General features: G+C 44.9%; 1 protein-coding gene across 3 annotated transcripts in view; it reads right to left on the reverse strand.

The window, feature by feature from the left end:
- Positions 1–12,398: 12,398 nt before the first annotated feature.
- LOC119159652 (growth factor receptor-bound protein 14) overlaps positions 12,399–22,722 on the reverse strand; it is a 215,867-nt gene continuing 205,543 nt past the window's right edge. For all 3 annotated transcript variants that reach the window (XM_037412474.2, XM_075891405.1, XM_075891406.1), the window contains 8 exons: positions 17,015–17,145; positions 16,467–16,556; positions 15,972–16,109; positions 15,495–15,602; positions 15,233–15,334; positions 14,538–14,732; positions 13,610–13,897; positions 12,399–12,945 (listed from right to left, as the gene is read on the reverse strand). In XM_037412474.2, the coding sequence (XP_037268371.2) occupies positions 12,748–12,945; positions 13,610–13,897; positions 14,538–14,732; positions 15,233–15,334; positions 15,495–15,602; positions 15,972–16,109; positions 16,467–16,556; positions 17,015–17,145 (1,250 nt within the window). In that variant the 3' untranslated portion in view covers positions 12,399–12,747. The remainder of the gene's footprint in view (positions 12,946–13,609; positions 13,898–14,537; positions 14,733–15,232; positions 15,335–15,494; positions 15,603–15,971; positions 16,110–16,466; positions 16,557–17,014; positions 17,146–22,722) is intronic.

The following is a 22,722-nucleotide window of genomic DNA, read 5'->3' on the forward strand; positions in this document are numbered from 1 at the left end:
GCTGAGTAACTCAGGGGACGAATTGCAACTCATGATTACGGAGTTAGACAAGGAGAGGAGAAAGGTGGGTCTTAAAATTCTGAAATGTGTAGACGTGTTCCCGGTCTCTGTACTCACAAAATAGGATCGCATTTGGAGATAACTGCGTATCCACTTAAACATTCGGCCACCCACTCCAATCTTTTCTAGTGCGGTAAGGACGGCTTCATGTGTAACGTTATCATAGGCTCCTTTGACGCCAAGGAACAGAGAGGTGCAAAGACGCTTATGGCCTTTCTCGTGTTCAACGTACGTGATTAGCTCGATGACGCTATCGATCGATGATCGACCACGTCGAAAGCCAGCCATGACATTTGGGTAGATCTCGTGATACTCCAAGTACCACTCGAGTCGGCCGAGAATCATTCTCTCCATCACTTTACCCACGCAACTAGCCAATGCGATCGGGTGATAGGAGGAGAGTTCCAATGGTGATTTGCCAGGTTTTAGTAATGGTACTAGACGACTAGTTTTCCAACTTAAGGGGACAGTGCCCTCTAGCCAACAATCATTATATAGCTGAAGTAGAGCTATTCTCGCGCGCTCACCCAGATGACACAGGGCTCTGTAGGAGATTCCGTCAGGTCCTGGTGCGGAGGTCCGTTTGCATGAAGCGAGTGCTGCTTTGAGCTCCTGAATGGTGAACGGGAAGTCCATACAGGAGTCACGTGGTGGCGGACAACTGCTCGAAAGTAGTGAGCTGCTGATGGCTGTAGTTTGCCCTGATAATCCGGCACAGAACTCTTCAGCAAAGTCCACATCTGGTCGATTTTGGTGAAGGGCTAAGGCCTTGAATGGTGACTTCTGAATGGGCGATGACCGCAAACCTCTAACCGTCTTCCATATCTGCGATAAAGGCTTACGAGGTTCGAGTGACTCGCAGAAAGTAATCCAGCGTTGGAATTCTAGCTTGTCCAACCGACGTTTGATCTTCTTCTGCATACGTCTAGCAGTCCGTAAATCTTCTATGTCCTTCGTGCGCCGGTACCTTCTTTCAGCTCGTCGTCGCAAGGCTCGAAGCCGCTCCAGCTCTATGTCGATGTCCATGATTCTTACAGGGCATAGGATCGTACACACAGTCTCTTTTACAGTGCTCTTGATGGCCTCTTGTAAATCGGATATGTGTTCTTGGCATTGGTCTTCCATACGGGACTGAAATTTTTTCAAGAGGAAGGTATATAACAGCTGTATCTTGCCGGTACTTAGCTACGGAGCAGAAACCTGGAGACTTACAAAGAGGGTTCAGCTTAAATTGAGGACGACGCAGCGAGCAATGGAAAGAAAATGGTAGGTGTAACTTTAAGAGACAAGAAGAGAGCAGAGTGGATTAGGGGACAAACGGGGGTTAAGGATATCATAGTTGAAGTAAAGAAGAGGAAATGGACATGGGCGGGCATGTAGCGCGTAGACAGGATAACCGCCGGTCGTTAATGGTAACTAACTGGATTCCCAGAGAAGGCAAGCGGGTTAGGGGGAGACAGAAGGTTAGCTGGGCAGATGAGATTAAGAAGTTTGCGGGTATAAATTGGCAGCAGCAAGCACAGGACCGGGTTAACTGGCGGAACATGGGAGAGGCATTTGTACTGCAGTGGACGTAGTCAGGCTGATGATGATGATGATGAAATAAGTGGACCATCAGGAGGATATTTCACCTGTTTGACATGGCTCTTGGCAATTCCTGGAGGCAGCATTCGGAAGACTTGCGTGCACAGAAAAAGCGACAGAAATAAATACCCAAATTTCTGGAGTTTCGCCTCGCAGTGGCTGAATCACTGGTTGAGCAGGGCCATATGAAAGAAAATGCTGAAAGCGACTGTGACACTGAATGGGTTCCGCCATCGTGCGCGCTCGAAATACAGTTTCTGCAATGCACCTCCCAAGGCTGGCAGATACTGCTAACGCTGCCCGCTGCAGGCTTGAAGGATGCAGTATGAAGACGAAGTTCTTCTGTACAAAGTGCCAGCTGTTCTTTTGCCTAACGAAGGAAAGGAACTGTTTCGAGTCGGCCCACACAAAGTAACCTTCTAACAAAAATAATTTGCAGGTAGCAAATTAAGGTCTTTTTTCTTTGTATTTTGTTTAATATTTGCGAAATTTTGAGTAATAAATGGTTCTTCCAGAATTTGTAACAATTTTCTTTAGTAAAGTAGCTTCGTGTTGCTGCAAGCCCACTACTTCACAATTTAACTGATTAGGTTCCATTGTCCAATATATTGGACATCGCGCAATACCAAAATAATAGACATTACTGAAATAATAAGTATCACTTTTTATCTTTGTTATCTATACACCCAGTTTTGAAAGTTTCAGGAAAATCTGTGAACCTAAATCCAATCCGGAAGTCAGGAGGATAGAAACGCTTACGAATTTTAAAAGCTCATATTGTCATCCAAACAAAAAGTTCCCCTGATACACTAGCTTCACTGAAATAGATGTCGAAACGCACTCAAAAAAGTTGAGGCCCTTATCACCCACAGGCTCAACTTTTGTCTGACATCACATCTTGAAATGTCGCACCTATACTGTGAGCATAGGGGCCATCCGAACAAGAAGTTACCCTGGTATACTAGCTTCACCGCAATAGATGTCAAAAAGCGCTCGAAAAAGTTGAGGCCCTTATCACCCACGATAAGGCTCAAGTTTTGTCTGACGTGACATCTTGAAAAGTCGCACCTATACTGTGAGCATGGGAGCCATCTGAACAATAAGTTCCCCTGATATGCTAGCTTCACCGCAGTAGATTTTGAAAAGCACTAGAAAAAGTTGAGGCCCTTATCACCCACGATAAGGCTCAAGTTTTGTCTGACGTCACATCTTGAAATGTCGCACCTATAGTGTGAGCATGGGAGCCATCTGAACAATAAGTTCCCCTGATATGCTAGCTTCACCGCAGTAGATGTTGAAAAGCACTAGAAAAAGTTGAGGACCTTATCACCCACGATAAGGCTCAAGTTTTGTCTGACGTTACATCTTGAAATGTCGCACCTATACTGTGAGCATGGGAGCCATCTGAACAATAAGTTCCCCTGATATGCTAGCTTCACCGCAGTAGATTTTGAAAAGCACTAGAAAAAGTTGAGGCCCTTATCACCCACGATAAGGCTCAAGTTTTGTCTGACGTCACATCTTGAAATGTCGCACCTATAGTGTGAGCATGGGAGCCATCTGAACAATAAGTTCCCCTGATATGCTAGCTTCACCGCAGTAGATGTTGAAAAGCACTAGAAAAAGTTGAGGACCTTATCACCCACGATAAGGCTCAAGTTTTGTCTGACGTTACATCTTGAAATGTCGCACCTATACTGTGAGCATGGGAGCCATCTGAACAATAAGTTCCTCTGATATGCTAGCTTCACCGCAGTAGATGTTGAAAAGCACTAGAAAAAGTTGAGGCCTTTATCACCCTCGATAAGGCTCAAGTTTTGTATGACGTCACATTTTGCAACGACGTTTACTAGGAGCCTTCTTGTTCGGATGGCTCTACGGTGACAGTATAGGTAAGACATTGCAAGATGTGACGTCAGACAAAAGTTGAGCCTTATCGAGGGTGATAAGGGCCTCAACATTTTCGAGTGCTTTTCGACATCCATTGCGGTGAAGCTAGCATATCAGGGAAACTTTTTGTTAGGATGGCTCCTATGCTCACAGTACAACAGTGGAAGATGTGACATGAGACAAAAGTTGAGCCTTATCAGGGTGACAAGGGCCTCAACTTTTTCGCCTGTTTTGGACATACATTGCTGTGAAGCTAGTGCACCAGGGGAGTCATACGACGGGCGTATCATTGACGTAAAAAAAAAAGATGAAAAAAGAGAAAAGAAACAGGAAATTACGACCAGTTCCGCTGTCTTGGCACCGCTTTGCAAAAGTGGATTTTGGACAGTGAAGCTGCTCTAGGTCAGCGTAAAGTGTGCGGAATGCGTACGTCGCCGTGCCGAAAAGCTACCATAGTGAAACGGTATACGTGCCACAGAAATTGGCCAAATCCCACTACTCATCGCTATGGCGTTGCCTGGAGGTGATAACTCTGAGAATGAGTAGAGATAGAGAAAAACAAAGAGAAATAGAGACAGTAAAAATGATGCAAACAAAGAGAAATTTCGAGGATAAATTCTTCTCGTGGCGGGATTCGAACCCCCGCACCCTCAACCACAGGAGAGTGTCCTAACCACTCGGCTACCAAGGCACTATTTCTTACAGCTATCCTGACACGTACGCTGGCAGAGCATGACAGTGACGTCATCCGCTTGGGGAGCTATAACGCCATCTGTGTGGTCCGTGGTGGCACAGATGTTCTCTGGTGTGGCGCTTTGTCGGTTCTGTCGAAATGGTGAGAGGCGACGAGAGTCTGTGTGCGTGACAGTGTGCATGATACTGCAGTGTGTACTATCCGTACACCGGTAGAGTGCCTACCTGGAGACCACCAAGATGGACGCACTTCCTTTGCGACGCTGGCGCCATCTCGGAGGCTGGCGTCGGAGGCACGGGAGGAGAGATGTGGTGGTGAAGAGACGCGTAGCATCGAAAGAACGAGAAAGAAATACAGACGAAGGAGGAAGCTGCGAATCTCGAAACTATGCGCGTCGGTTGACTGGAAACACGAGCGGCGACTGACCCGTGCTTTGCTGTGCCAAGCTTCACGCGACCTTGTGCTAACTACCCCCCCCCCCCCCAACCTCCCCTGGTGGTTTTGGGACGTTAAACCCCACATATCAATCAACCCCCACCTCCCCTCAAAGAAAAAAAAAAGAATGTATGTGTCAGCACTACCATCCCCTCCCGTACTTGACCACCTCCTATCACCGATTAGGAAGTGGCGCAACTTAAGGAGAAGGAGGAAAGATTAAGCGGATCGGACAAGGAGGTTAGCCAGTTGGCATAAATTAGGAGTATTTCAGCTGTTAAGAGGTTCTTTTTAGGAGGGAAATGTAATAAATGTGATATACATTTAGGAAGAAAATGTAATATGACTTACAAAGAGGGACCGATTCACTGTCCGACAGTTCTCACGACGGAACTGGATAGATTTTTAATGATCCATGTAACTTGTTTGATGCTCATGTACCAGAGCCTTATATACATGTATGCCATTCATGAATCTTCATAGCCTCGTTTAGAGCAAGTCTATGGTCACTTTCTCGACGAGGAGTTACCACCTAGCTGTCGATGCAGCCAGTGTACTTCAGGTTGGATGATGTAAGAGCTGATGGCTAGCGCACACTCACGGCAAGCATGCGATGGGGACAGGCCGACTACACTTGTGGCCGTTGTTGTCATTGCTTATCATTGGCACGGCCATGCGATGCCTGAGGTAGCGCAAACATTATTAACACGGAGGTAGGTAGGCCTCTTCTCTCGAGTCCAATAGCGTGGAGAAGACTGCTTTGAGGAGAGCGCGACCAATGTGAGCTATACGCTTTTTCACAGGAGGGAAAAAACGCCGCCATGCTGGGTTGCAGGCGGAAGTACAAAGGCTAAAGCCACAGCCTCGGCAGTGCGTTCTTTGTGGTGTCACGCCAATTTGCGCAGCCCAGAAATGACTACGACAGCGCCCAGGGAGCCGTTTTTGAGAAGTTCTGTCCACTTAATCCCAAAGTTGAGAAAAATAATATACGTGGGTGTTTCAGCAAGGAAGCCATCCGTAAGTACATTGGTAATAGTAAGCAGCAAACCTGCTCAGGCCGTTTCCTACGTCCTTGGGGCGTTCATGTGCGATGGTCATAGCCTCGTAGATAATGCTGGATCAAGCCTAACATATATTCCCATGATAGCAGCACATCCGACAGAATGAAGACACATCAATTACAGATGGGACAAATGCTCTCTTTCAGCTCAAACATCATGCAAGACGGACTATTTCTTGTTTGGATGCTTAAGCTCACCCTATTCATCAATATTCTTGTATGGCTGGTATGGCTACCTCTTGCCGATGAGTGGTAACGACAGCAAGCCCCAAAGCTTCGCATTTAATGATAATACCTAAAACAGCAAGCTTCAAGTTCTATATGAGGTTTTCAAAGGCGCCCTAGAAGTCCTCTAAACTCATCGGTAGTGGAGAAGGATAAAACATGTAATAAAACCAAAGAATTTCTTCGATTGCAGGAGGTGATGACCGATAGTCGACCAGGAGTCCCTGTCGTGTTGCTTCTCAACAGACTTTCCACTTTCTCTACAAATTGCTTGGCATCGTGCCCCTTTCGTGTTATTTTGGTTTGTTGGTCGATGTGCACTACTAGCAAGTTGCTAAGAATGGCCACCACTGCAGCCTGCGACCATAGCGGCAGTGACGAAACAACCCGGTATGTTCTGTGTGAATGCCTCAGTACTGCTCACAGAGCACTAGACCAACTGGACAACCAGAGTTCTTCGGAAGAAATCCTGCACCAGTGACGAGACTTTATGCAGAAGAAGGCTGTGGAGGCACTTTTGCGCTTTTTGCGTTGGACCAGTCTCTCCAGACGACTGTGACCGGAATTTCTGCATGTGTGTGCATGTGTATTTGTTTCCTAATATATTTTATCTAAATCTATCCTCTTTTCGACCTTTATTTCCCCACCCCTGCCCCGCCGCGGTGGTCTAGTGGCTAAGGTACTCGGCTGCTGACCCGCAGGTCGCGGGATCAAATCCCGGCTGCGGCGGCTGCATTTACGATGGAGGCGGAAATGTTGTAGGCCCGTGTGCTCAGATTTGGGTGCACGCTAAAGAACCCCAGGTGGTCAAAATTTCCGGAGCCCTCCACTGCGCCGTCTCTCATAATCATATGGTTGTTTTGGGACGTTAAACCCCACATATCAATCAATCAATCCCCACCCCTCTACAGGGTAGCAAATCAGTTCTTCCTTCCCTCTCTCTTAAAAATTTATGACAGCCTGCATAATCAGAGTTGCTGTGGACACCCAACTAGAACTGTCTATTCAGACAATAAACATCTCATGAAAAATGATCTTTACATCACACATGCGGTTATGTGCTCTTTCATATCCAGTTTGCTAAATGTAACCACATCTACAATGGCGACGTTGCTGATCTCCAGATGCATGCCTTCATACTGGTTTCAATTAAGAAGAAAACATATGGTGAATTTCCAGAACAAGTCACTCAGTCGAACAATCATTCACGTGCTCAGAAGCACTTGAAAATGACAATTAGACAGAGGGAACCGCTGTGAATACTCAAATTTTTATTGCATAGACTCACAATTCATTTTTTGGTTTACTGTGTTTTCATCAAATAGCGACACAAAACATAATACAAATGACACAACATGATAATCGCAATAAATAAACACTTGAGACAGTGGGCACACTCCGAAAAATGACACATACACGACTCTCAACACTTGCATATTTGCCTTGTTCTTGCAAAAGCACATCATTTACCTGTCTCTTTTAATCGTAGAATGCTTTGGGACAGGATGTGCCCCAAGCACAAAGCAGAGCAAACTGCGTGTTGCCTGCTCATTCCCTGTAAAAAGTTATTCACTAAAAGGGTGTGCATGATTGTGCCAACACAAAAAAGGAAAAAAAAGAGCATTTTTTCCTCAAAATAGCAACAAGTTGCGAGAGTGGCAGATGCTGACAAGCTGCATTTCCTTCTGGGTTAAGCATACCGGAGGATTTCGTTGCTATTGGCCACATTTTGTAAACTTGCTACTTTGTCTGAAATTGAATGCAATTGTCCTGCTTTCCTATAAATCTGCATATCTTCAGACTTTGGTAGTCCATGTTTTCATAGGAAGGTTAAGTTCATTTCAGAGGCTGCCGATGCTGGAGTTCCACAACAGCATAGGGTGCAATCAAACCCAAAATAGTGTGCAGTGCAAGCTCCGATAGTTTCGAGGAAACTGGCTAACTGGCTAAGCCACACATCTTCCCTAGCAGCTACAAATGAACCAGATGACAGGAATTTTCGAGCGCAAAGAACAACACTCACGAGAACAAAACGTTCTCTGCACTTCAAAATGCCCATCAACTGTGCACCATGTTGCCGAATTTCAAGTTTGTTAAATGAAGCAGACTAAGCTGCATGCATTTTGCATGTAGGTGAGCTGCAGTGGCTGCATTTGTGGCAGATAAAAAAGTAAAACACAGCTGCACACATCTGTCAAAGCATTAGTGCTAACTGACCTTGTATATCATGCTCCCACTATGTATTTGCACATATGTGCAGCTGGAATATCCACTACATCATATATGGCCAAAATATTTCAATCACTTCCTTCTTAAGGAAATCAGCAGGACATATGAATGCCGTGCTAAACCAGCAGAAGATAAATATATTAAGACATAAGAATTAGATTCGTATATCATAGATCACTAATAGATTAAATGCCACAAGCTTCACACCAAAAGCATGCACAAGCACAGAAAGTGCCTGCACCACGGCAGAGTTTCCCAATCGTTATGCTCCTTCAATGTCATTCTTTTCTCATCATTTTCATGCATTGATTGATTGATTTGTGGGGTTTAACGTCCCAAAACCACCATATGATTATGAGACACGCCGTAGTGGAGGACTCCGGAAATTTCGACCACCCGGGGTTCTTTAACGTGCGCCCAAATCTGAGCACACGGGCCTACATCATTTCCGCCTCCATCGGAAATGCAGCCGCCGCAGCCGGGATTTGAACCCGCGACCTGCGGGTCAGCAGCCGAGTACCTTAGCCACTAGACCACCGCGGCGGGGCATCATTTTCATGCAGAATGGCCAGTCATGCAGGTGAAAAGACCGTGAAAGCAGGACAATTGGCAATGAAGGCCAAAACTAGTATAAAATAGAAAGCCTTGCTACAAAATACGGCTGCACAACAATGTTCAAATGGAACACACATTTTCAAAATGCTTTGATTCAGAATTGGGAGTTTTGCGAAGACAGCCATTAGATTCAGTTTTATGCATCTATGCTGCAGTGATTCTCCATATGACATTCTTGCTTGTACAGAACTTATGCCACAAATTTAACCCTCCGGCATGGTTACCTAGCATCAGTGATACACTAGCGCATAGGCAGTGAAGTCAACCTCGCCAGTGGCGAAGAAAGAGAGGACGCCTAAAGTATAATACAACCAAAACAACAAGCAAATCTTTCAAGAAGTTCTAGAGAAATAAGGGTATGGCGTGCATGGCCGTCGGAGCTCACACCAGATGCAAACAGCAAATGAGGCCAGCCTCAATGCTTGCTGAATGACTACTAGTACACGTATCACACTGGTACCTCTCATCAACCAGGACAAATGGCTACAAACATGTTCCTAATCAAAATCCACAGCAAAGCCACCATCCTCGTTATAGCTGCTCAATATTTAGGTGAAGCACACACAGTGCGCACACTTCTGACGGAAAGGGAATCGTGGGACTCGCACGTGAAAACGCACTTCATGCAAATAGATTCAAGCACACAGAATGATGGTCAACTACGCACATTCCGGCAAACATACAACATATATAGTATAGTATGTTACAAAACAGCATTCAATGGTTAAAGAGAGAAAATGAGTGCAGTGATGCAAGAGATTTTTTCGCATCATGCTTTCACACTAATAATTAGGGCTTGTGTGATTTTCATTCAGGAACACATTTGAGCAGTGTGGGCAGTATGAGACGATAGAGCATGAGCCAATTGAGTGGAACTGTACTCAAGAATGTGACAAGAAAGGCCTCTCGACTTTCAGTCTCCACATTTAGGATAGCAGTTACTAGCTAAATATGAAACTTGAACAATGCAATTGTATGCACAAATAACTAAGCCAAGCAAACGGGTTTCAAGAAACATTTTTCTTGTTGCGACCAAATATTCTGGCAAGGATAAATGATACTTTGAAGTGTTGTGACTATGCATGTGTTGCCACCATTCTCTAAAAACGACAAAAATGAGCTTGACTGGTAGCAGTGTGAGATCGTTCAATCAAGCAATGCCTTTATAAATAAACATGCAGAAGAATGGTTCGCTACCTGACAAGGTTTCACTGTGGAAACTGAGGCAGTGCTGGGCAGAAGAAAAACGCTCCAGCTACACACACACGACATGATGTGTTTCAGTTATCATCCTTGCATGCCACCCATTGCGTGAGAAAAAAAAAAAGAGAAAATCTACCACTCAAAAATTCAAGGCAGATCCTGGCACTTGCAGCTACCATCATTGCTCAGTTTGAGTTGGGAAGACATCGGAAGTACTGCTTGCTTTCAGCCTGCAAAAGGTTGGTAACTATAGCAGCATATTTTTACAAAAAAAAAAAAGAAATCAGCTGCAGTGAGTTGTTGAAAATGCTAATGATAAGTGTTGCTTTGCAAAACATACTTTCTTTTACAATGTATGGAACATCCCTTAAATATTCTGACTTAAGTGAATGAATTGAAATAACTTACATTTTAACATAGCAAATGGACAGAAATATGACAAACAAATATCAATATAACTACTTAAAGGAAATGAGAAAAATATATGAGGGTATATACAAATTTCCCTTCGTACAATATGTTATGTGAGCTGTGTGTATCTCTAATCATGCGAGTCTTTGCAGCCTTTCACAGGAGTACACATGACATAGCGTGGAACCACACACAGACATGTCCATTTACATGCAGACATCAGAGACGTCCAAATGCAGCCAAAACAGCGGATGCACTGGAAATATTGTCCACCACTTTGTGGGACTCTTGGAAGGTAAATAGTTTTACTGAGGATTACAGAAATGCACATATAAGCAAACAATATTTAAAATGTGCACTGAAAAAATCATAAGTACATACACACCATACATGCACACATTTGTACAAACATGTTCACTGGCATCTAGTTTAGATATTTCACACTAAAACATGACATATGGGTACCAAATTTACATTGTGTATATACAAGACTCTCATGACAGTATGCACATGTTAGGAACACCCAAAAAAGCAGCATCAAAGACTCCAGGAAAACGAAGAGCCACAAATGGAGGCTAGCTCGAGGATCGCCTCTTACACAACGTAGACATCTTTGTGCATAGTGAACAGTGCTCCTAAGCATACACTCGCATCTTGGGACAAAGTATTTGGTGAAAAGAAATGTGTCACAGTACCTTCATTAAAGTAGGAATCTCTAATATGAGAAAAAGGAGAGACAAATAGGACTTAAGGTAAAAAAAGAGTAATTTAGGCAAAATAAACTCGCGAGTTTGATATTTTGCACATTTAGCACAGGAAAAAAATTAGCTCATTTTTTGTGAAAACAATTTTTCCTGCTAATTCAGCCAGAAGGTATTCTTATTAAAGCTTGCTACTGTTGTAGTATGCCATGCACAAGCCACTTAGGCATCAGTTACACTGCTGCTCTGTTAAACACCACCAACACATGGACATCATCTTGCAACAGCAGCAGCAATTGCTCTGACAGGACCCAAGATGGGAGACTTTCTCTCATACAATGCCACATGCATCAGTTTTTAGGCAATTCCTGAGAAAACAAATAATCAGTGCAATGAGAGAGTGCCTGTGTGAACAGCAATTGTTGCGTGCACCTGCCAAATAGCAGTCTTACTGGTTTTGCACAGCAATCTACAGGTGCATATTTGTCAGCACAAAAGTTAAGGCTCGTCTCGGTGTCACTCTGCCCTGCCAGTACAACTAAGATGCAAATGAGAAATCTTTAAACGGCCAATATGCAGAAGATCGAAAGTCTTGATATGCTTTTTATGCTTCTTCTATAACAAAGACATTATATATTAGTATTGGGCACAACATTATGCAGTATTGTGACAGCATGTATTGTCGGAGGTAGGATAAAAGGAGTACGAGCACCTTACAAAGATGTGAGCTATGTGTGGTTCACAAGTGTGCTCTTACTGATACATTGTCTAGTACGTTATTAGAAAAAAATGAACAATATTTTACACTGAACACAGTTGTTGTGACAGAATAGACAAGAAAATCAGCTCAGGCTTCATTTGGTTTTTGTTGTGAACTAGTTATAAAGGCTTGCATCAGGCCCGTATGAGAAACAGGTCAGGCTTAATCTCCAGGTGAATATGGAGTGACAATGCATGCCCATTTAACATCTAAATTAGCATGGCCGGACATTCCCGCTGCTTAGCAACCTGCATAAGACACCTCAGACGTTTGTGCAAGCCCAGTGACTTCTTTGGACAATGTTCTCGCACTCTTCAACAGAGGAGCTGGAGAACGGTGCTGGATGACCAGAAACAAGGTGACGAGCAAAGTGAGGTGTGGGGAAGCATCAATTCAACGAGCTCTAGAAGTCTCCCCTGGTATCACTGACAGGGACCCCAGCCAGCCAGGCAGCTAGCTGAGACACAAATAAATAACTAGTACAAGACAAGGATGAGGCAATAATGGGGCCTCGGTTAAAATCTGCTGAGAAGAAAAAAAGGAGAACGACAAACAAGGAGAGGAAACATGCCACAGCATCTCCTGTACTGTCCTGCTGCGCACACAAGTACGATGGATTACAGCGTCCTATGGTGGCGCTCGTGAACAAACTTGGTCAGGGGTTCTGCACTAAAAACCTCCGGTCCTGCACAGCTTTGGCGACACTTGCGTTTCCTTCTCTTGCCAAGAGAAAACACACTGCACAGCACGTCATCGTCGAGCTCGCGTAAGTGTAAGTCACACCAACCCTTAACGACACACCACACCAGGGGAGGTCATCCATGTTTCAAGATGGCAGGGTTGAGCCATACGATGGGTTTGCTAGTGACTGGGCTCTTCATCAATTGAAGGGACTGGATGCCGACGGAGAGGAGGAGGGTGGTGTGCACTTGCGCCGGGGCTGGTGCACCAGGAAGTGCGTCAGCTTGGTGGGAAGGTAACTCAGGTTTAGCTGGTAGAACTCGACCAGCTGCAATAGGTCGTAGAACTTGGTGCGGCCATTGTCAAGGGAGTAGCACAACTGGTCCTTCTCTTCCACCTGAGTGTGCCAACGAACACGAATGTTAATTTCATTAGAGACTGACTCCACCTACAATAAAGTTCATGGTATAGATTATTATCAGATAAATTTTTTCCAGAGGATGTTCATTAGTTAAGCTAGCTGACAGAATGCTTGCATCATAGTTATTGGATGCTGTATGCCAGACGTTACCGACACAAGAATGCAAGTACAGGCAAGAGTCATCATAGAAGAATACAGCCGCAGGTGTTAGTAACTTACTGCCAGAAAGATAGTAATTAATGTGGCGACATTGTTGGCCACGTTGCCAGTTTGCTGTTGCTGAAGTTCTACTGAATCAGCATTTAAAAGTGCACTAAAAGCTTTTAGAGATCTGCTGCAGAGAGTTCCTATGAGAAAAGTTATCAACTAATAGTGAAAGGCATTGCCGGGATAACTTATGTAAGTACCAGTTCTGCAAACACAACTGTAGCAAAAATAGATTGCAGAATAAATAAACTGCTACAGCAAATGCTTGCATTCAGGAGCTCAAGTGTAGTCCATACTATGAAAAATTAAAAACACCTCAAGCTATGCAGTAAATATGTGACGACATTAACTTTTATATAACGTTCTGCTGCTTAATTCTATGGGCCTGCAGTCACTATGGGGCAGTCGGACTGAGAACAGAGATGAAACTCACAGAGATGATCTGCACATGGTGGACCTTTCCTCGGTACACATAGCAGAGTACATAAGAGCCGGGCTTCGTGAGGCTTTGCCGGACGAGGAAAACGCCGTCGACTGTGCCGTGCTTGAGCAGCAGCTGGGTGGCTTCCTCTCGAGACATGCCGCTGTAGAACCAGGGCTGCATATGCTGAAGCCCCAGCTCGGCTGTAGCCGGGGGACCTGCCCATTGGGGGGGAGGCCCGCTTGGCGGTGGCACTGTTGTCGGTGAAGCCTGACCGGACCGGCAGCAGGGCAACTTCCTCTGTAAATATTGCAAGAAAGTGAAGAGATAAGACAACTAAAGAAACACAGCACGTAGCCCCAGCTGCCCAAGCACTCGGTTACTCAGTATGTCAAACTATTTATTAAATTAAATAATAATTTCACACATGCTGCTTTGCTGCGTGTGGATGTCGCTGCAGGCTATCTCAAAGCACATTGTGTTGACACAAGTAGCTATACACTTAGCCAGAATGCGGCTAAAAATGCAGCAAGCTGTGAAACATGAAACGTAGCTTTCATTGGCCAAAGCTCAAGTATGAAGTGAACATGCTCTGGTGAACAAGTTATAACATTTCGCAGTAATTAATTTTTGATGTCTTACAGATTGTGAATAAATCAGTTGTTAAAGAAGTTTGAATGTCACTGGACACGATGATGTAGCGAAGACACCAATCGCCCAAGTATTCTACAAGTCAGGTCTACATTCTGTGCAAGGGTGCTTATTTGGACTTGTTGGTTGAACACCAGTACGGCCAGTGCTGTCATCTTAACACTACAATGCTGTCCGTGGTATGTGTTCAGTGTGATGGTGTTCATGTTTTCAGACACAGAGGCACGAAATATGTTCTGCTTTTCTATGGCTATGAGACTCGAGAGTGAGAATGCAATGGAGGTGTTACCTTCCAGACGTGGGCCTCGGCTGCTGCTACAGCTTCTGCTTCCTGGGGATCCTCGATGACCCGCCCCTTGCTTCCCGTAAAGTCCATAGCAACCCAGGGAGAACTCATGGAGTCTCGGCAAGGCTCTGGGGCCCATGCGTGCTCGGAGTAACGAGATCGTAGCTCTTTGTAGTTCTCGCGTAGTTTCTTTCCAAACTGCAACAGAATGACTTTATGTGGTTCCATTCTGAACACCAGATAAAGTGAGAGTGCATTTGAAGAGCTTTACTAATAAGCAAAAAGAAAAGGATGGAGGCGGCTTAACTCGAGCCAACAACCTCAACAATCTGCACGGTCGTCCTGCCAATGCTTGCAATATGTATAAGTGCAGAGATTTACAGCAAGTCAAAGTGACCGCTATAAACTTATCAAGAGATAAAGAGAGCACACAAAGAAGTGAGGAAACCAGAAACTGAATCTTAATGAACGTGTTTGTTCCCCCATCACAATATCTAACATTTTACACTCTACTGCACGAAAAAAATGCACACCTGGTCGCAAAATAAAGTTGAATTTTCTTTCCTAAACAGAGCTAAGATCTGAATTACTCCAACAGCTCCCAGTATGAGCGTAACAGTTTAGCGTAGCAAGGGTCATTTGGATGCTACATTATCAATTTACACAAGTCTCAGGTAAAGAAAAGGTAATGAAATTACCTTTGCGAGTCTGAGAGCTATGATCCAGCACTGGCGCTGCTGTTCTGTGCCACTGCAAAACCACATTAGCTCGCTGCTTCCGGTGCCGCTGGATCTCACAGGCTGAAATACATGCAAAGAAAAATATGAGCATGACTCAGCTGAACAAAACAAAGACAGGCTGCCATCACAGCAGACTAAAATAAGAAAACTATTTTTTACAGGTATATTTTATGAGGCCATGCTGTGAATTGACATACATAAGCAAGTTAGGGAAACTAACCTTCAGGCAGAATTGGAACGCTGTTGGTCCACTTAGGCCCTTGTCGTATGGCACAAAGATATTCCAGTCCTTCAGGCTGGCAATGTGTTGCAGTTGCCACGTTTCGTCCTGTTAATGCAAGGCAGGTATCAAAACGGTGCCCATTAGGTATCAGGTATCAAAGCATTATCAGGTATCAAGGCAGGTATGAAGTAGTGCCCATGCAACATTACTGCTACAACAAGCGAAGACACAAAATTTGTGTCTCTTTATTTGGGCAATAGTTGACACAAGGACTCTTGATAGCATGAAAGCCTAAATCAGCATCGCTATAATGATGCTTGTCGCATAAATGCTTCTGTCAACAATTGCTAGCACAGCCATAAATAACTGAAGATGAAACTCCCAATTGCTGCCTCTACTAAAGCAACTACTTTGAATAAGGCAACACGATGCATTACATTTTCCGAGCGCCGTGATAAGTAAGTAGGGGCCCACCTTGTGTCCCGATGGGAGAACAGAGAGCTCTCCGTCTTCGACGCGGAAGTACGACTGCTTCCAGGACTGTTTCCCGGCTTCCCGGTACCACAGCAGGCTGTGCACCACAGGACAACGCTCGCCTTGGCTGAGGATATTCTGGGAAAAATAGAAGATCAAGTAAGACCAACTTGATGAAGACCCTATAAGACTACAAGGAAGGCGTCATGAAGTAGAGATGCCTTAAAATTTCAATGTTACCGATAAGATTTGATAAAAATGTGGAGATCCTCCAGAAATTTGTAGCAATGTCTGTTGCATGTTCGGACCCCAACCTCGGATTTAATGTTCAAGGAAAAGAATAGCATATTAAATTGAAATAAATGACAAGAAAAAAATTAAGGAACAAGAAAGCAAAAGACCGTGTCTATGCTTGTGATATTAGCATTGTTCTGTCACTCACACAATTTACTTTTTTAAGTGAAATGTTAAAGGTAACGTTGCCATGCCACATACCTGCAGAGTTATCAGTTTTGCAAGATCAGTTGACTCTGCCAGGCAGTCCAGCTGAGGCCCTAGATCCACCATGTCCAGAGAGAAGAATTGCTAAGGGTAGGAAGGGGGTGAAAGAAGAAGAAAAAAAGAGAAAGAAATGTCAATGAGGTAAAGCAATGCCTACAATACGTATCTCATAAACCGCCCATAGTAGCAAGATGCAGCTGCGATATTGATTGTAGGGACAAAGGAAAGTGGAAAATTCTAGGTTTCAATAGAAATGACAAATGAAGCACAGGCTGTATGCCGAGTACAGAATGAGATTATCTGAACCGCGCAGGTGCAGAGAAAGGTCATGTTCCCACAAGTGTGGAAGACCAAGAAAGGTTAAGAGATGTGACTGAAAGGCATGCAATTACTACGACAGAAGCAAAACGTGTCAAGCAGCCTTTTTGAAAAAATAACCCTGCCTGGTATTGTGTGAAGATTAACGTTATCATCAGTTCATTCAGTATGCAGAGCAATGCATGCAGAATTAAGCCACACACAAGAAGGCTAGACCAACTCACCAGGGGAGAATTGAAGAACTCATATTTCCTGAAGTCTTGACAAAAGTAGAAATTGTTCCCACTGTGCTCCTTGTTCTTTCCCCAGGATGCGTACACTTGGAGAACCTCTTCGTGGTCTTCGAGGCTGCGTTCTGTAAAACAAGGAACATGAAATGTTGAGGTATTGGCAGTCACACTTGCTGTGTTAGTAAACCATTTGTGTACATAAATTTATATCCCAATAAAAAGTGCCAAGGAAAAAAATATTCACCCATACAATAAACCTGCCCGAAACAAAGTGAACGTGCACATGTGGCACCATCGCTGAACGAATACATCACCACATCGATCTTGCGTACAAGATCAACGTTCTGCGTTAGTAGGCAAGATGCATCTATGTATGCAGCGACGAGACGGAGCCGTTTGTATCAATGTAGGACGCAGTGAGAATATATTCAATGGCTATTTTCATTATCACTCTCAAGTTGCGCATATACTTTGCCCATTTTTCAAGCCGTGGTCCTCAGGTGTGTTAGAGCTTGCAGAAACAAAGCATCATTTTCTGGACATTTCTGCAGATTCCGAGTTTCGAGCCCACATATGCAGACGCATACAAATTGGGAGAGGGGACCAATTATGAGATGATGCGAAAACTGCTCAGTTGAACAGATGAGTACAAATATATAACCACCCATCCAAGCAGTGCAAGATTTCCATTTTTAGTGCAACAAGGCGTCCGCAACAGTGTCCCCAGTATTGCGCAAAGTGCCGCCTATGGTCGCGGAGCGATTGCATCAACTGATGGAAGCCGTCGAAATGCACATTCATTCTCCCGCTTGACACATACGCCGGCGTCACCACCCCATCGCGCCACGCTAAACCAGGAGCTAAACCTACTCACTCCGTTGCTTGGGATAAACCACGACAAGAACCTCCGGCGATGCGATAACGGTGGAGTTGGGCAAAGCAATTGTGCCGTTTAGCGCAGACGACCGCGTCGGGTTCGACCGACGACAAAGCCAGGTACAACGCGCGCGCTCTCCTTCGCAAGTGCAGCTGTCGCCTGGCGACCGAACAGGGCAGAGTGAAGGGATGAGAGTTGGTAGCCTCCTGGACGGCGCGCGACACGCGAGATTTGTCGCGTGATATCCGCCAGGGGAGAGGAAAGGGCGCGCGCTGACGTAACGCGAGAGAAACTCCTTTCCCACTCGCGGCCTCCTCCTCCTCCAGAAGCGAGCGGGAGAGCGGCAACGGCCGCGGACGACGCCGCGCAGTCTGCGAGAACGCGCGCGATGTGCTTCGCGCTACCGACCCTGTTCTCGTGACGGCACGTCCGCTCAAACTCTCCTTCCATTTCTCTCTCTCTCTCTTCGAACCTGCCCTCTGCGTCTCGCATATCCCCGTGCCACAGCGCGCACGTGTGTTCCGCAGGCTTTACCGCAGCAGCCCTATAGGCGCGCCACGTAGCACTCAGTCGACCGCCGACGCGAGCTCCACGGGCCACGACGCCAAAAAGCCGCACCGCGGAGCCAATGGCTGAGCGTCTCAAGACGTGGTACAAAAAATCACAGCATATGCACGCAGTGAATGATGATGAGTGGGACGAAGCCTCGGAGGGGTTTATCGGTGAACTGTAAATCATCCGTCCGTCGGTCTGTCCGTCTCTGTTCGTCTGCCTGTCCATACATCTGGTGAGCACTTCAAGTACCGCCATCTCACACCTTTTCATCACATATTCATCATATGCAAGTACCGCCATCCAGCGGACATTCCAAGGCCTAAACGAGAGGTGGCTACCTACTGCTACCACAGCGAGGACACCAGATCCACGGCGCAAGGAGCTCAGCCCCTGAAAGTTGGTACAAACGAAATCCTCCCGTGCATTCGCAAACGCGGGTGGGGTCTCCATACGCTATGCAAATCTTGTGAAACACGCCGAGCTTAAAAAAGACAGACCGCTAACGCACGTAAATTTCTGAGACGAAGTCCAGTGCACGTGCGGGGTTGTGGCGGAATTCGATTAGCCAAGTTACGACAATGCTACATGGAAGGCGCGGGATATAAATAAGCACTTTTAGCTGACTGATTTTGCGGTCCGTTCCCAGTTCCGCTGAAACGCACGTTGTCGATTTCAGCCAAGCGGTCAAGGCAATTGCGACGCCACTGGTGCAAGAAAGTATGTTGTCAAAGAAAATAAAGATTGTTCTTATCTTGCAGCAAGAAAATTCTGTTTTAAAACAGCGTGAATTATTTTCCTGTTAGACGCAAGAGCTTTTTTGTTTGTCACTTGGAGCTGGACCACACTCTAAGAATTCTAGGCAGCCTAAGCGCGTTTCAGACGCCCTGCCCTGAAGGCAGTGCGTTCACCCCGAGTTTTTTTTTTATTTTGTATGTGTGAAAGAGTGGCTGCTGTTAAAAACTAAATTGTTACTATTGTTACCTGAAATCGCTGACTAGCGAAGGTTCGCGAAGTCCCTTTGACGGAAATACCAAAGAAGCATCTCGAGACGCTCCTTTATTGTCCGAAGAGTCAGCTTTCGATCGCTTCGTAGAACTTTACCACACATGCGCGGATTCTCGAAGGGATTCACTAACTTCTCGGAGGTGGCACAGGTCATCTTGCATCCCGGTGAAGAGCTGAACAACCGCAGCGTTTTCCGAGCAGTGCGGACTCGCGGCACAGGGAGGCTGGGCCATTTTGACTGTTTCTCCTCGCGTCACGTGACCCTTTGCTCGCCACCGTCCACGCTGGCGGTATGCTGACACGCTCAACGTCTAACGCAGCGGCGTAACCAGTTGAGCGGAGCGGGAGGCGAAATACGGTCAGCTGAAAGTGCCTCACCACACGAGGAACGCTGTGATGACTGCACGTCGACCGTTCATGAATTTCGGAAGAAATAGAAGGGCTTAGGGTCGTTCCACGCGCTTCCCGCACAGCCGCAACGCACGTGCCGGGACCCCTACTGCACGCAAGCGGAGGTGAAATAAGCCAATTGGCGACGCTCTTTCACCCTCCGCAGCGTCGCCAATTGGTTTATTTGTCCCCCACTTGCGTGCAGTAGGGGTCCCGGCACGTGCGTTGCGGCTGTGCGGGAAGCGTGTGGAACGACCCTTAACGAACGTAGCGAAACCGCAAGTGGACGACGACGCGCCGGACAGAACAACGCTTATACTTCAAAGCGTCTAACTGTTACACACGCACAAAAGTTGCAGCTGTAAACCAATGAAGATTTCTTGGAAAGCACAGTTCCTGAATCGACGAGAAATTCGTCGTGCTCCGGGATGCGCAAAATATTTTGTTAACAAAGCTTTTTGTCTAAAAGTATACCTATGGATTTCACGGAATAGCTTTCTGTTATGAACAAAGGGGTGGATTTTTTGCAACAGCAAAAATTTTGCCCGTATTCATGACAACAGTATTGACTTTAATACAATCGAAAAAAAAAGTGAAGCGTCAGAATCTACAAAACCTGCGAACTACTCAATAAATAGCACGCCCTCATATATATATATATATATATATATATATATATATATATATATATATATATTCAAGAAAAAAACTGCGAACTGTTTTAATAAATACTAATAAGAGAAGCGTATTACTCTATATAAAAATCAAGATAAGGCCATCAGTGCTGTGTAAGAAGAGACCTAAAAGTCAATTTATTCATTATTATTGCAGTTGGGGCGGGTGTGATCCATAGTTATACCAAGACTGGTTATATATAATCAAGTTAACCAACGCCTCTCCTTTTGTGCAGTTAACAGTTGCTCTTCGCCACTGACCCGCGGTCAATCGATATAGGCGACACGGGGTGTGGGCAATTAAAAATAATTATCCTCGCTTTCCTTAATAGGCGGTGCTCGTTTTAAAAGATTATGCATCGCATTAATACGCACATATGCGTGCGTGCTAACGAAAAAAAAAAGAAGAGACAAGACCAAAATGAAATAATTAAGGGCAGGCGTCGGTATCAAGAGAAAACGATTTATTCTCTGCAAGCGCGTGCCCACTCAATGAAGCCTGTAATCAGACGGCCGACCACGCTCGAAGTTGTATTTTTTAGTCCGCAGCTTCCGCGAAATACCCGAATGCACCACCGCGCGAATCCGCAGCCCGCTTCGGTCAATTATCTCGATTAACGAGAAAATATGGGCGAAATAAAAAAAAAGAAAAGAGAGATCGGAGACATGAGATATAAACACCATACAAAATTCCGATGGAGGCGGAAATGCTGTAGGCCCGTGTGCTCAGATTTGAATGCACGTTAAAGAACCCCAGGTGGTCAAAATTTCCGGAGTCCTCCACTACGGCATCTCTCATAATCATATAGTGGTTTTGGGACGTCAAACCCTACAAATCAATCAATCAATCAATTAGACACCATATAAAAGGCAAGAGGTTAAGAATGAAGTTAAGAAAGAGGGGAAAAATACAGCGCGTCCATGGTCGCACAAACACTCTCTCTCTCTTATATATATATATATATATATATATATATATATATATATATATATACATATATATATATTATATAGTCGCTGCAGATGTCTCCAAGAGAAACTAAAGTGTAAAAAAGAAAACTTTTGCTATATACATTACGCGGACGTTTCATGCCTGCACCTGAAATACCAGCACATGCAGACACCTGAACATATGTTGAACAGGAGTGATGGGGCACCTCCAACAATGTACTTCCGGTGCTTACGTCATGTACTTAGGCGTACTCGATTTTTTTCATTCTTAGTTTATTGTTTTTTTTTAAGTTACAAGATCAACAGATATACAGGCGACGGTCCCAAAGTAAAAAAAAGGAAAACTGTAGTGGGACGTTGTGATTTTCTTGTGGCTATTTTTGTGAATAAGGCTCCCGTAGCGGGTGTTTTAACGTCAGTATAAACTTTGTATTCTTTTCAAAGGTGTATCCTTTCGCGTCTTCGCTAAGAAGCAACACTTGCACAGTGTTTATTTTTTTTTCACACAAATATTATCTGTTTACTGTAGTTACAGCCGAAGGAGTGGATTTTTAAACTTTGCTCTATATGGTAACGCTTATTTTTATGATGGTCGCGCAGGCTACAGTCAGTTTCTATGACCAGGCCGGATTTTTCCGAAATTCCCCGGCTTTTCCATGACTTTTCCAGAAGGGTCCAAATTCCCCGACTTCTCCAGCTTTTACAGGTTGGTATAGACACCCTGTTAATCGACCTAGCAGCGGGGATAATTTACAATACCTAATCAGCAGTTGCAAAGCGCCAAAGATATATATCTGCCGAGGCATATGTCTACGTGGTTGAGAGCCTCTGCATCGCCATTTTGCACAGTCTAGTCAAAGGCGGAATTTCAAAGAAACCAAAGAAACGTTAAACGAAACATTCCGTTATGTAGAGGGTACGTCAAGCGTTGATGCGAGTTGTTCAACTTACGCGCTCACGTTATACGGGTTTGACGTCCTTTACAAGGCGCGTACTGAAATTGACACGAGCATACGGGTTATGTGCTAAAGAAAGGAAACAAAGAAAAGTTGTGCTCTCGTTCAGCCGGAGAATGTACGTGCCCTCAAATTAAATGCACATCAGTATGCAGTTCTTGTGCACGCGAAATTAACGGGTATTGCATTAGACGAGCTGATTGATATTCACGCGCTTATTGTCGTTGTGCCTGACACGGTCGGAGACACTAGGGAGTTTTAGCTTGTACGTATACTTCTTTACGTTAACGTGTT

The sequence above is a fragment of the Rhipicephalus microplus genome, chromosome 1, assembly GCF_043290135.1.
Source record: "Rhipicephalus microplus isolate Deutch F79 chromosome 1, USDA_Rmic, whole genome shotgun sequence".
Lineage (NCBI taxonomy): Eukaryota > Metazoa > Arthropoda > Arachnida > Ixodida > Ixodidae > Rhipicephalus > Rhipicephalus microplus.